At 43.0% G+C, this 15,656-nt stretch overlaps 1 protein-coding gene across 1 annotated transcript in view; it reads left to right on the top strand.

The window, feature by feature from the left end:
• Positions 1-1,164: 1,164 nt before the first annotated feature.
• TNFAIP8L3 (TNF alpha induced protein 8 like 3) overlaps positions 1,165-15,656 on the top strand; it is a 45,448-nt gene continuing 30,956 nt past the window's right edge. The window contains exon 1 of the mRNA XM_021537455.3: positions 1,165-1,335. Within this exon, the coding sequence (XP_021393130.3) occupies positions 1,284-1,335 (52 nt within the window). The 5' untranslated portion in view covers positions 1,165-1,283. The remainder of the gene's footprint in view (positions 1,336-15,656) is intronic.

Raw genomic sequence — 15,656 nt, 5'->3', positions numbered from 1 at the left:
AGGCTCAACCTGATTTGAAGGCAGGGAAGCAACTTTAGAACATAAGCCAAAAGGGGCTTCATTTTTAGTATTGTAGCACTGCACAAGATAAGCCATCACTGGAAAGAATTTGACAGAGCCCTTTGAGTTAAAATAAATACCTTTTTTTTTAATCTGATGTTCTATGTTAAGAAAAAGTCTTCACACTTGTCATGAGTGTCAAACTTGATCCGATGCAATAGATAATTTTCTATATGCAGCCTGAATGCAGCATCCAGACATGCTTTTTTCCAGCAACAAGGGTGTATGGTTTTGGGGAGAGAATTCCAGACGAAAGCTGTGGTCTACAGCTGCAGGCACAAACTGGCTGGAGGCTGCAGTATGCTGCAGGTAAGTGTTGAAGGCCCCAGGTAGCTTTTAGGACGTGACATATCCATAGATCTGTTAGAGCTCCAAGGCCTGTTTTAGGATGGATTTTGGTTCCCAGTTAGAAAAGTAGTTTTTGCTACTACTTTCCTGACATCTTTGTGCTAGAATTCAAATCACATTTGGTCTGTAACAGCAAGAAAAACTAGAAACTAATAAAAGCAAAGATCTGTCTAACCTCAGAGCTGAATAAGTGACTTCAACCCTCTGAATTAAGGGAAGGCTCATGACTGTAGTAGCTTGTAGGACAGAAGTAAAGCTTGCAGAATTTAAGTTACACAATTTTTCACTTCAAAATAATCTAATGACGTGGCCATTTACCAGATATCGCACTGTCTCCCTCAGAAAAACATAATCAGAAAGCAACAGAATTCAGACCTTCATTACTCTTCTGGGCACTAATACCCAACAAGAGCTGGCACTTGCCCATTGGATTCCTCTCTTCTAATTTTTGAGGACGCTTATCATTAAGGAGACAGAACCAGTGAAAAGAGACAAGGCGACTGAAGCTCAGGGGAGATGCTCACAAGAAGAGCGATGGAAAAGACAGGCGGGAGGTGCGACGGCAATGTACAGGACGGTCATTTCGGTATTCTTGCGCTGGGCAGCGCTGTCCCGGGAGCTGCCCGGGGCGGTGCGGGCGGAGGGGCCGCGCATCCCAACTCGTGTAGGACGCGGGGCAGCGCCGCTCCCGGCGCGCCCCCGCAGCGCCCGCCCCCGGCGCGCCCGCCCGCCCCGCCCGCGGCCAATGGCGCTCGGGAGGCGGCGGCGGGACCGGCGCGGCGGCGAGCGCGGGGAAGGCAGCGGGCAGCGCTCCGCCGCTCCGGGCGCTCCTCCTGCCAGCGCCGAGCTGCCCCGGCCCGGCCGGCGCCTGCAGCATGGACTCGGACTCCGCGGAGCTCAGCGAAGGCGAGCTGGTCTCGCCCGCAGGTAAGCGCCGGCTGCGGGGACGGGCGCTGGGTCCGGGGAAGGGGTCGGGTCCCTTCCCGTGCCCTGCTCTCGGCTGCCCGTGAGCTCCGGCAGCGCTGCCGGGCTGAGGGCACAAGCAGCGCCATCCCCGCTCCGCGGCCCCGGCGGGCACCGGCAGAGCCCGGCCCCGGTCCCGCCGCTCCCGCGGGCTCGGGGCTGCGGCCCCGCTCCGCTGCTGCCCGGGGCCGGGAGAGCTGCCCCAAGGCTGTGACGTGACAGCGAGTCAATAGCAGTGCTGGCGCCAGCTGATGCTTCATGCCCAGAGGCTGCGAAGTTTTCGGGGGTTCGCTCGCGGCTATTCCGCTGTCGCGCCGGGACCCCCGCGCCTGCCGCGCGTACAGAAGGGGAGACGCCCCCCGTCCGGGGCGGCCACCCTGAGCCCCCGGGCTGCTGGCCTTTCGTTTTCAAGCCTCAACTTGTCACCAGGAACCGTGCTGTCTGCTTGCTGCATCCCACAGAGTTCTCGGATGAGACAGAACGGGGAAAAAAATTAAAACCCCTCCTGCCCTTTCCAAATCATCGCGTTCTTGTGTTTTACGCGAAACAAATGATGGTAGATGCGCCGTAGTCAAAGGCTATCCTGCGCACATGGTAGAAACGGGGACAACAAACTTGTGTGAAACACACAGAGGTAGGTTCGCTCTACCAGCACAGCACGTGGCCCAGGATGCGCTGTCACCTCACGGCCACACCTCTGGGTGCCCGACCCTTGGGACAGATGTGGTGTCACACTGCCCGCAGCAGAGCGGGCAGCACGGGGATCGCACACAGGTCAGGGGTGTCTCACACTCACTCACACACACACACACACACACACAGAGGACTGACCTGCAGGGGTGTCACACACACGGCTAGCACACGACAGATGCTGGGCTGTCACTGACACCAGGTGCAGAAAGAACCTGTTTGACCTCCAGCTTCCCACAGTGAAAGTCATAGACATCCTTCTCTGAAACCATTTAACTGGCATCAGATGCAAGTGCAATTGGAATGATGCCTGAAATGGTCTCAGTGATCATAATAAATCCAAATAGAAAGTTGCCATGTTATGTTATTAAATCTTTGAGAAAAATCTTTTCACCATTACCAGTCCAGGATTATGTACTTCATGCCAGCTAACACCCCCTGCATCCCCAAAAAGGATTTGAACACCAATGTTCTAACTACAAAGGCAGAAAAGCATATTTTTTGAAATAGTTCATCTGTCCTATTAAGACAGCAGTGATAAACAACAGTAGGAAGTCATAAGATAAATGTGTTTTCTAGTGTCCCAGCAGAACATTTCATAGCATAATCTGAAATCTAATTCAATTTTAAATACTAGTGGTATTTACTCCTGATATTTTGCTTTGTATTTTCTTACTTGAGATCTAGAGAATTAAAGAATACCAGCAACAGGTCACAGAGCTCCTTATATTCACAGAGCTCTGTTCGGCTGAGCTTACTTGCAAAGACCACCAACGGCTATAATTTTTCATCTAAACAAATCATCCAAGCTATGCATGAAGAACAAGTTGCAAACATTACATTTATAGACAAATTCATAAAATAGAGCTCCTGCCAAAAATTTACTCCTGTTCTGGAATGGAATTTCTTTTAAATAAATTTAAAATAGCTATGCTCAAGGATTGCCATAAGTGGTTTTCATGTCATCACTTGCTAGCTGCCAAGAGTTGATGTTCATCAGTCTCCTTTCCTCTTTTCTGTTCCTTCTTTGTTCTATTTAAGTGAAGAAAAATCTGTATTTTGACCATACATGGCAGATGCCTATGCAGTAGAAAAAAATTGGACTAGACAGAAAACTTGGATGTTTTGTCTTACGCAGCTGCATTTTTTTTTCCTGCACTAAAGAATTACATGCTCTTTGTTATGCCCCATCATCTTCTGAAAAAGAGATGTTTTTGCTAGATTTCCTTTGGTCTGGTTTCTGTACTGTGCCATATGCACGGTGCAGCCTCTCTCTGTACGTGGGTGTTCAGTCAGGCTGTCAGTCACTGCTGCAGGCACAGCAGCCGAGGGGCTGCACTCTGGCCTTCAGCCACCACCTCGCTCAGGGACGTGCATACCCCACAGCTCACAGGGCAAGCACAGGGTCTGGGAGGAAAATTTGGGATGGAGTCCTGGTGATGGTTTGACTTTGGACACTCATTTTAGTACAGCTAGAATTTTGCACTGAAATGGACAGCCAGCCCGTGTTTAGCTTGCTCTCCTCGTTACCAGTCTCATACTTCCCTGGCTTCAGCTGGCACAGCTCAGGCTGCCCGCAGCCCCTGCCCAGGCTGCCCAATTGCCTGAGCCCCTGGGATGCAGCTTGCTTTATCTCCAGGCCCCACCACGCTGATGCAGCACAGATGTTGAAAGCACAGCCCATTTCAGGGATTGCATTACTCGTGCAATGCTTTCCCAGCCCTTTGTTCTGTCCCAGTGAGTGGCACCCTTGCCATTCCTGGACTCACACGGGGGTGCAGGAGGCTGCCTAGTGCACCCCCACCATCTGCCATACACACGTGGCTTCCAAGAAGCAGCTGGAATCATGCTCCAAGATCCCAGCAGCCTCATTTGCTTTAATAGCCCACTTAAAACTTGAGTCTCGAAGGAGGCAGAAATATTTTTTCTGTATTTATGCTGAACATGTTGTCACAATAGCATCTTCATAGTTCTTAGGTGGAAACAAAAAGCTCCTTGTATTTGAGCAGCGCAAGATGTTAGCTGTACTTTAAAGCAAACAAACAGCAAAAAAAAAAAACACCACACCTCTAACAACATTCAGCTCTACAGCCTTGGCTCCCACAAGTCTCCCACACCCATCTATTACTGCTTTGCACTTGAGGTGTCTATAGGGTCAAAAAGCTTTGGTTTTCAAAAATGGTTACTCATGAGACAGACTCCTATTAAGAACATTAAACAGGTCTTCATGATTCTGAAAAAAATATGTATTGTGGTGCAAAAGAAGAAAAGTTACATGCTTACTAGCTAGTGAAATTTCTAGTTTTACTGCAGAGGTGATTAGTAATTTTCTTTTTTGTCCTACAGAAGAGCTTTTGAGAACTGAACAGGTAATCTTAAAATAGAACATGGTTCTCATTTTTGAATGTCCACCTATTGAGAGGTTGAGTTTTAAAAAAGCCTTTTCAATAGAGTAATGGTTTCCTTTCCCTCAGCTCTTTCAAAGCCATCCTGCCACATGAAAGAATGATCCTCCATGTCATCTTTCAGAGTAACATTTCACAAAAATTCAGGTCATCACCAACAGAAATGATTTCGCAGTGGGTTTGGAAATTCTGCATACAGGAGAAAAAAGGGCATGAGACCTTCATTTGGTGTGCCTTGTCCTAGGTTCCCTGGCTGAAACAGGCAGGAATTTGGCCATGTAACTTTTATGTGTACTGATTCAAGCCTTTATACAAGCCACCAAGTCACAGCATGGATTTTCATGTTTGTTTTAGTGGAACTGTTACATTACAGTAGTAACATAAGATAACCAGAGGCTAAATTGCCTGTATGGTCTTTGAAGCAATACAGATTATCCTCATGAAGTTTAACATGCTGTGGAGAACAAACTGTTGCTGGTCCCTTCTCTGGGTGTCCTTCCACAGAAGTTGAAAGATGTTTGGCCTAGGAAAGAGCAGCTTGTACTCCAAGTAGAGCTCTAAATTGGTGGTAGGGGTTTTGGTTTTTGGGGTTTTTTTAAGACTTAACAGTGTGAAGCTTTCAACTTTGTATAATGGCAATGATAACAAGATGGTGACCTAATCACCAGGCTTGTATCCATAAGGGCAGTGGGAGCTGATTATGACTTCAGTACCTTTTCAACAGAGCCAAGATCTTACCCTGGAACCCTTAGCACAAAAAATGTTAATGCATTTAAAATTATTTGATAAATTATCTGAGCTTTTCCCTGGGCAATAAATATATACTTGGTAAAAAATCCAACTGATTTAAACATTATTTACTGGTGTAAAACAACCTCTACAGACATGAATCATTTTTCTAGAGTTGTACCATTATTTGATTTGCAATGCTTAGCAAGTAATTTATTCTGCAAATTATTTATCTTGTTATGTGAACTGTCTGTAGTTCTGTGCTATTAATCTTTGAAGCCTGTTACATATTCTAATCACTGTTTTACAGAGTTAAATGCCATTCAAGAGTTAATATATTCTTGTAAATACAAAATGAATTAGAAAGGGTAACAAAGACATTTAGAGAATTATTATTTGAGGCATCAGTAACATGCTTATGTGATGTATAGTGCTAGTAGGCATTGTTTAACCTGTTGCAGTATCATACCATTTGAAAAATATAGCCTTTGCCCCAAGGAATATTTGCATGAAGAAGGAGGGCTTTGGTTTACCAAAGCCTTGTTTTGATTTTATGTAGAATGTTCCAAATCAGATAAACAATAATATTTATTAGATGTCAGACAAGCCAGAAGAAATAGTAGATAACACATTCTAGGCATGAAAACTAGAAAAATAATTTAAAAGCAAATAATTTTTATGAAGTTCTTTCTAGCAACTATCTAATAAAGACTCTCCTTTTGCTTTCTGCTGGACAACAAAGGAAAACAAAGCCAATTAAAAAAAAGATGGACAGACAATAGACATGAGCTAACATGCCTTGGGACTCGTGCACCAAACTGTTACAGGGCATTCTGGATCACACTGCAAACTGAGGCAGCACAGGTCCAGGTCTCTCTGCCAAGAGATGCTTTGGGATGAGCAGGCAGCAGCAGCAGGGGCAAGGATGTAAGCCAAGAGCCTGGTTGGGTGAATTTTTTATTTTAGTGTTCCCTCCAGGAATTACCTGGGCTCCTGATTTGCATACAGACTCCTCATTAGTACAGCAGCTGCCAGTTAGGAAGTCTTGTCCAGCAGGGAAAAAAAAAACAAAGAGTAAAAATTTTAAAGGGAAAAAAATTCTAACCACACTATCAGGATAGTAAAGGCCATAAATAATCCCACTTTTGTCAAATTGACTAGACACCTTGGACAAACAAATATTCACTTGAACAGGTCAATTTGTTCAGGGTTCTGTTCTTAAAATCAAGTGGAAATATGATCTTCATAAAGCACTGGATGGAAGCCCAAGCTCACCTGCTTGTGCAAGATCATGACCAAGCTGTCCCCACACCTGAAATTTTGATGCTGCTAGCAGTCAGTGAGTAGGAAGCCTCCACCCTTTCTAATGTGTAGATATGGACAAGGAATATATGATGGCATGTTAAATTCATAAGTAGGACTATGAAGCAATTGCTGCCACACAGGAATTATTGGCCATTCCTGTCTGCCTTGCCAAAGGTCTGGGATGAGACTGAGTTCTATTTAAAGTGATATTTTGGCAGTAAGGAGTGACCTGTACAAAGCAATGAGCACACTGCCTCGAAAAACTCACATTTCCCCTTTGAAGAAATAAATCTTTTAGCCTTTTCATCTCTTCTACAGCAAAGACTAAAAAGTCATGGTAGGAAGAGTATGTCACCTTATTTGCTGGTAACTGAGCAATCAATCTATAAATCCCAGGTAAAAAGAACAACAGGACAGACAGATGAGAGAGTTTTCCTGAAGACCTGGCCTGTCTGAGAAACCTTTGGTATTTGCATTCTACCTACAGCATCAGCCTTAGGGTGACAAACCCTCCCAGGAAGGCAGGAGAACCCTGTAACTTTCTGAGACCTCACTGCTTTATCTGGTAAACTAAGCAGTACCTGGCTGTGAGCCCAAGCAGTGGTACACAATCCTCTAAACTGTTTATCTATTAATACTCTTCCTGGCTGTTTCAGCCCATGCTAGATAGCTTCCCACTAAATGTCCTGGCATGAGACAGAGGATAACAGTGGCCAGTATGAATTAAACAACATTTGGAGTGTGGGAAAGAATTCAGCCTGTATCCAGATGGCAGCACAATGCATGGACAAAAGGTTCTGTGCTGGTGTATTTACAGACAGGGACCCTGAGGTCGGAGCAGGGTGCAGAGGTTCTTCACTCTTACTGTGGCCCCTAATGCCTGCTCAAGGCTGTCCAGGCTGCTCAAGGACCCTGCTCAGGGCAGCTTCTCTGTGCTGAGACCTGGGTTTGGAGCCTTGCCCAATTAAAAGTGTGTTATTTGCTGTTTGCCTGCAGAAATCTCTTTGCCACTTACGTTACGGGAGGTCATTTCATGGGCTGACAAGTGCAGCTGGAGGAGATTCATGGGAGGTTGAGACTTGCTGCAATAACTACAACTTTATAGCCAAGCCTCAAACATTATCTTGAGAAGCCAAGCTGAGACATGGGCTAGTAGCCAGTGAGTTTTTCTGCTCTTTAAGGCAGACATGTTTAACAAAATAGGCTGAGAAAGAGCAAGAGTCACTTTGATGTCTTTTCAGTGGTCACTAATTCCTCCTTGGTACAGATGCTGGATTATGTCAAGTTTGAGCAGTTGGCTCTGTTCAGCCTTTCTGCAGAGGAACAGACTGACCAGTCCCTCTGTACAGGTGTAGATTTTGGCTGATATCTGTTGATATAACAACACAAAATAGGGCAGGAAGATTATGCCATCTATGAAACACTTCACCATGGAGACATTCTCCTAGGTCTTCTTACTAGTGCTAGTTTAACATGAAAGGCAATCTTCTGAAACACTAAAAGTTAGCATAATACCTCACTTATCACCATCTCATTCCTGGCATTAACTTTGTTTATCCAAGCAGTTTGTGTTGCAGGAAAAACTAAATTCTTTCTCTTTGAAAGAATGTATTAACACTAGCATTGTGCTAGTGCTTCCTTTCCAAATAATTTTCCACTTACTTTTAGAGCCTATAGTTTACATGGTCAAATCACTGACAGATGCAGATCAAATAAATACAAGCTTCTTAGACTTTTTAGACTTTTCAAAGTCAGGGTGTCTTGGGGTTTTTTTTTAAATTAAGATAACCATCTTTCAGATTGTTTTTTCAACAAAAGCTCTGTGCAATACAGTGTTATGCCAGGTGAATATCTGTAGCTTTTGTTTACTTGCATGTAATTTTAGCTTTGTGTTTTTGTGCATCATTTCCCTCTAACTCCCAAAAGTGAGAAGGAAGTAGGATAAAGGTATCAAGAATGACCTTCACGTTCACTTCAAAGCAAGTTATAGTTGGTGCCTCACTATTTTTATACATTAATCATCTCCACTGTTAGGAAGAATGTTTACAAGTAGATACAAAAGTAATCAGTACAGTCATTGTGATGCACAGCTACTTGATTAATTAGAAAGCGATAAAAATTGGTGAGGAAAAATATTGACTGGAATTACAGGTTTAAGAATGGGATAAAAAGTTTAAGGCTAAGTATACGTAAAAATCACTTGCACAAACTTTCTGCAGTGCCAGTGTGTCCCCTTCTTACCCCCTTGGACTAACTAGTGCTCTTTAAATACACCAGGGTCTATATAACGAGAGGAGGCTTCTGTTCAGTGGTTAAAACCTCACCTGTATCAGGAACTAGTTTCTGGTGTATGAATTTAGCCTGACCTCAGCTGAGGTTTCTCTGGCTTCTCTCTTACCTGCATTTGTTTTTAAGAGTCTATTTCTGTACCAGTTCTTAAAGGTCAGATTATCCTGCATAAGAAGGATGTAACACTTTGCATCCTTGGGTCAGATATAGCCCCGAGAGCTCTTGCCTGCACTCCTGTCCATTCCTCTCCCAAAAAACAAAAACCCACAGCCAAACACAAAAGCAACAACAAGAAATGAAAACAACCACCAAAAATCCCCCAGACCTGTACACTCATCCAAAACAGTCACCACTGGCATTTCTCTGTGGAGCACTTCGCCTTACAGAAATCATACAAAACTGATGGAAAGCCAAGAACAGATTGTCTCAGGGACAGATGAATACCAGTGTTTTCCACAACTCCATGATTTAACTTCATCATTTGGATTAAATCAGATGCTGTAGGGCTTAAAGCAGTCCCAGCACTTAGAAGTTAATCAGCTGGCATCTGCTTATCCTCCAGACCTGGATATCTCCTGGAGTTCTGAAGCCAAACTGTGAGCTAGGGCTCATAACTAGTTGCTGTTGTTCACTTCTGCACAACTTTCTCTTTAACTTGTTGATTTTACTGTGTGCTAGGTGCTTGAAAGCCTAGCTGGGGACAGATAGAAAAGAGCCATTTCAGTGTTATGTTGCCACATACTTGTGCTGGTATAAATGGATGTTTCCACTCCCTCAGGAGCAGTGAGGGAGGACAGGCAGGAACTCCTCCTGCTTTGAAAAAAGGCACACGCAGAGGGCAAGGAAGGTCTAAAGTCTCCTTGCACCCTTGCTTTGACTGCCCCTGCACCAAAGAGGCTGAGGCCCTTGCAGGCAGGCAGATTTTGGTTATATTCTCCATCTTCTAACCTCTAGAATACTTTTAAATTCTCTTTTCCTATCTGTCCTCATATCTTAGACTAACAATTTGTGCTCATTCTCCAAATACCCACATCTTTCTAGCACTTAACTGATCTCTCACTACCCTCTGCCCCAGCCAATATGCTGTCCTCCTCAAGCCTCAATTCTTCCAGTATTGATCTGATTTTTCTTCCTTAACTCATATCTTCTCAAATGCTCTTGGGTTTATGATTTCTACAACTGAAAGAAGGGAGTAAATGCTGTTAGGATATATTTCAAGAAAGGGGAAATTGATGGAAGTAAGATACTGACTTGGCATTGTAATTAAAGGTTCTAGAAACAGGAGCTAACCTGCCTCCTCTGGCAAACAAAAAATACAGACAGTGGGCTTGCAAGTGGGATCAGGAAAGTTAATTTGATTTTTAAATACCGAAACACGTCAATGCAATATTTGCCAGAAAGTATCTTCACAGATAACAAGGGCTTCCCAGCTATTTCCGGACTATTTCCATTCCTGAAGAAGCAACTCCTTGAAGAAACAGTATATCCTCATCCCTATAAGTTCAAATCATTGGGCTTGAATAGCAGATCCAGGGGAGAATTTCATCTGTGACCAGACCCAGCAGCTGTGACTGTCACTGATCAAACGAGATCAGAGGAGGACACTGTTTTCTAGTGATATAACTTAACTACAAGGAATAAAGGATACCAGAGGCTTGCTATTTTGCAGAGTATCGTGTTCAGTATTGTGTTGAATCACAGCATGCAGATCTCCCTCACATGAGGTAAGAAATATATATTATTAAAAAGTGAGAATCTACTTTCATTTAAAAAAATATTAGAAGAGAATTCACAGAAATTGCCTCTAGGAAGCAATCAGAAGATTTAAACAGCTGTGAAAAGGCAGTGAAAGCAAAAGATGCTTCCGTAAACTAGACTCATCTTCACCTGGGACAAGAATGTCTGTTTCAATTTTCTTCTGTCAATAAGACAAGGATGAGAGCACAGAAATGCACTGAGGGAGGCTTCAGGGCAAGGGCTGAAGCACAGGAATTGCCAAGTAGGTACAGACCCACCAGAACACCAGCACAGTGCCTACATCCACCCTTCCACTCTGCTACTGACTGGCCTGAGCCAAATCAAACTAAAACTGGATCCATTCTGCCCTTTGGAAGGTCAGCAGCCACCCTGACACTCAGGTTTCATCTTCCATCACTGGGGAAGAGAAACAAGGTTCCCACAAACAGGGTCCCCATTTTCCACCACGGCATCTCTCCCTGGATTGCTGACTGTGTCCCACCCACCTGGCATGTCCTTGGTCAGCAGCAGCTCGTGAGAGAGCAGGAGGGGACACAGCCCTGCCCGGCTGGGAGGGCTCAGCTCTGCCCTGTTGGCCTGGCACAGGGCAGCAGGACAGACCCCACTACAGCATTCTGCAGCCAGAACACCTTGGAGGCTCCCCAGAGCTGTGTGTGCCCTTGCCCACCCATGCCTGCATGATGAGTATCAGCTGCTCCTGCCCTGCTTGGAGCCCTGTGTATTCACCTGGCAGAACCCAGTGAGGGGAGCAGTGCCTTAGCAACAGCCAAGTACTATTAAAGAAGAGACAGGTGACATGTAGGAAGAGAATTTAGGGCAGCGGTGGGGGAGAGATTATTCAGTGTTTTCCATATTTTGGTATAACAGAATTTAATTTCCTTGAAGTTACTGCAGTCAATGACAAGAAGTGTGCACATGAAATACCTCTGGCTGAGCACCGAAATAAAGCATGACTAGACATACAAAATAACCCATGCAGACTGCAAGGGATTTTTTAAAAAATAGTTATATACTTGTCACTGAAGAAGCTTTTCTATATTTATAATTCCTTTTTCCTCATAGCCTCATCCCTCATCTGATGGAATTCAGATAGCATGCATGCCATTATGTTAAACAACCAATTCTGGAATACTTCACTTCTTTCCTCTCTTTTACAGGCATTAAGGCAGTAGTTACACTTCCTAATGGGCATTATTTTAGGGACAGTTAAGGCCTATGCTTAGTCACTTCATCACTGACTAAAATACAAACTCTGCTAGTGCACCACTGAAGATATTGAAAACAAATCTTTAAATAAGTACTTAGCTTGCTTTTAAAGCAATGTGGTTTCTTTACTATGATGAAGTGATAAAAATACATATGAGATCATAAAGCTCACAGTAATTTCGTTGCTGAAGAAGTTTTACATCTATCTACTTGAATTCATTTCGTTTGAAACTTGCCTTGGTCTAGCATTTTTTTGAGTTGAAAATATTTTTTTTTATACAAACAGCATATAACTAAGTTTTTTTATACATATATAAAGTGGACAAAAAAGATTTTCCCTAAGTAAGGAAATGCTATATATAGAAGGAAATCTGAAGACTTTCAAGTCAGACTTCAGGAGGTTTGTTAACACCATCCCCAGGGAGACAGAAAGACAAACAATAAAAAAGCAATTTCCTGCACAGGAACATCCAGAACATCAGAAACACCTAGTAAAGAGAACAGTTTTGTGCAGAGTGGAAGTCATTTATCCTGCTGGTTCATGTTTTTCACTCTACTAATCATCATTCCCTGTTACCATCAATGGGAGGTGCACACATATCAGTAGGTAACACTGAGTTTTAAACATTTTTAATAAATGTCACAACCTGAATAAGCCAGAGAAGGTATAGCCTCCACAACTCCTGAGATGTCTAATGTGGAATAACAGCTCTGGGAAAGAAAGAATGCTACAGGGCATGATTGTGCCATCAGAATTTCAGAGCCACAGAGGACAGAGCAGTCTCTGCTCTCCAGAGCTGCCCCAGGCAGCACCATGGCCAGGAAACTGCATCCCATGGGGACATCGTGCTGCTGCTGAGGGAAAAATCCTGCATGCAGACCTCCTGCAGCTTCTCAGACCTTGAGGGTGGCAGACCTGGATTGTGGTAGGAGTTGGACCAGATGCTCTTACTTGATTTTTTTCCTTCTCTTTTTTCTTTTTAGCAGACACGCCACAAAGGAGTTAATATGATCACAAAAACACAAAATTGGTATTTAAAGTTACTTCTGCTTGGGCTCACAGACACACAGCTTTCACAATGACAAAGGGAACCAGAAGCTTGTCCATAGCAAATAAAAATTAATCTTGGGACAGTGCTGCCTGAGCCGTTGAAAGCGGGGCACTGATTCTGCTGTAGCAGTTATTTAGGTAGAGCAGGCATCACAGAAGAAATGTTAGATGGCTGCACTGAAAGGGTTTAGGAAGTGCAGGATGTGCATGGATGTGTCAGATTTCAACAGATGGATTGCTGATTTGGGGTTTATGTAATGCAGAGCTGTTCTAACAGTACTGAGGGACAGACATGCAGAGTAACAGAGAATGTCAGTATTTAAGAAGCTTTGCCATGTTTTCACATGCTTATTTCTAAAAAAACATGGAAAGAAAATATCCAAATTAGTTTTTCCTTCATAAAAAGAACCTCAAACACATACACAAAAAAAAAAACCAAAACAAGACAAAACAAAACAAAAAAAAACCACAAAAAAAAACCAAAACCAAAATGAAAAGAATCCTTTGTGTGATATCCCAGTTAGGTTTGTGCACTAGTAACACTGTATTCATATTAAACCAATTTAGTATATTGTAAAAGGCATCTGTAATCTGTATAGCTTTCAAAATACACTTTGCAGCTTTAGATTTCTGTTAAATAATATCTTCCTGAATTTCAAAGCAAATAAAATTGGAAATTTAAGGACACTGTAAAGATACTGGGTTAATGTCTTTGTGCAACCTCCCATATGATAACTTTTCAAAATCTGGTGATAAAGTACTGGGCTGTCAGCAGGATCTTAATGACAGCCTTAAGCAAGTTTTTCAGTTGTATCTATTCCTCCTCCCATTCCTGGTCTTGTCTGTTTTTACCTTCACTATTTTTAGGTGAGGAATGTCTTTCATTACACTAGTGCAGTAAGAACCCCAAGATGTTTTATGAAAAGCATGTAATAAATACTAATATTAAAGCAGGGCATGGTCCCTCAGGGTACTTTTATAGGTATATTATCAAAGGGCTTCCTTCCCTACCAGAGGAAAAAAATCTACACTTCTGCAGTTCACACATCTTAAATGTGAAAGATACATAAGCATTCAATAAAGACTTCCAGAAGTTTTTTATGAAAAAGACTGCAGTTTGTACACTACTTTATCTTAACCAGACTTGACGTTTTGTCACATTAAACAGATGACTGAAATTATTTTTTTCAATAAGCAGTGCCACTGCATATCATAAGATAAAGGAATTGCAAGTAAAAGTAGAAAATTCATATTTTTAGCAATTGAGCTAAAGAGAACACATATTTCTCTCCTCCATTTATCCATTTGTTTCTGATTCCAATTCTTTTGCTTTCTGGCATTGAAAGTATGTTTGGAATCAAACTAGATCCCACAATTTGAAGTAAACCTGTGTTACTCTGTTTTGCTTTTCCCTTTAATACATTCTTAGTAAAATGAGGAAAGCCATTCACCCAGAGAGAATTTACCAGGAAGAGTTTGGCAGCATTAACCTGCTGATGACTGCTGGTATAATCTTTGATTCAAGTCTTTGCAGGGAGGGACCAAACACAAAAAAAAAGATCCTGACCAAGTGATTGGACACAGGCTTTCCTGCATGGCCTGCATGCACACACAATGTGCAACACCACATCATCCATGAGAAGCCTGCTGTAAGCCACAGGGACAGGCATTCCCACCTCACACAGAGCCACTACTTCTTTACAGCCCAAGTTTCAGTTCTTGCACATAAAGGGGTTTGTGTGGACTTCACATATATAACCCATCTACACAATAATCTCAGGAGGTGCTTGCTGCCAAGCTCCCTTGTGTGCAGGCCAAGGAATATGGACATTTTCCAGTCCTGTCTGTTAAGACTTCCCTGCAGGAAGCTGGCTTCCTAGGGTGTGAATTTGTGCTTTAAAACCATCTGCCCTACACTGCTTCATCTTGGGCAGTGCCTTAGTGGAAGAAACAATAAGTTCTGCTCAAAGGTCACAGGGTCTGGTAACCTGGCACTAACCCTCAAATTCTACAAAGCCAGATGAAACCTGGCCTGAAATACAACAAACTGCAAAGTCAGCTCCAGCCAAAACACAGCTTTTCATTAATAGAGCTCTGAGAGTCACCTTGGCTGTAGAAACACAGGTTGAAGACTTCCTAGTAAACAGCTATAGTGAATAAGGTTATTTTCATTCTCTCACTTCTCAAGATCAGTTTATTTATCTGGAAATGAAATCATGGCAAGACAACGTTTTCCACAGTCACACATACTGAAAGAATGCTGAAGCCTATTAATACACAGAAGGATCAATGTCTGCTGGAGAGACAAGAGGCACTCAGCAAGTTTGCAGCCAGGGAGATTCAGCCTGACATTAGGAAATCAGAGTTAAAACCACCGAGAAGGAGCATGTGTCTTTAGGAACAGATCAGACAACTATCTCTTCTAGCCTGTTAGCCTTATCTCAGAGAAAGGAATGGATTAGATGATTAATGTAAAGGGTTTTTTATTCAACTCCAGGTTTCTATTGCACTGAAACAATACACAGCAGTTCAAAGCTTTAGCTCAATGATATAAACCATTTTTTATACCAAACCTGACTCACTTTCCACATGAGCAGACAGAATAACCTTTGCCAAAACTCAGTCCTTAACTCCATCTCCTTTTAACACTGATAGTCTTTCAGATAAAGCCTCCAATTGTTCTGGAGGGTATAATTCCTTCACTTAATAGCTGTGTAGATTACCCCATCCTAACATCAGCCAAACAGCCCTTGCCAGCTGTACCTCGTTCAGTGATCAGTTACCTAATGACATTGCAGGTGATTTTTAACACAAACATTGCTTTCCAAGGTGTAAATGCAGACAGTTCAGTT

This window comes from Lonchura striata, chromosome 11 (assembly GCF_046129695.1).
Source record: "Lonchura striata isolate bLonStr1 chromosome 11, bLonStr1.mat, whole genome shotgun sequence".
NCBI lineage: Eukaryota > Metazoa > Chordata > Aves > Passeriformes > Estrildidae > Lonchura > Lonchura striata.
This window is presented reverse-complemented; position numbering and strand designations above follow the sequence as displayed.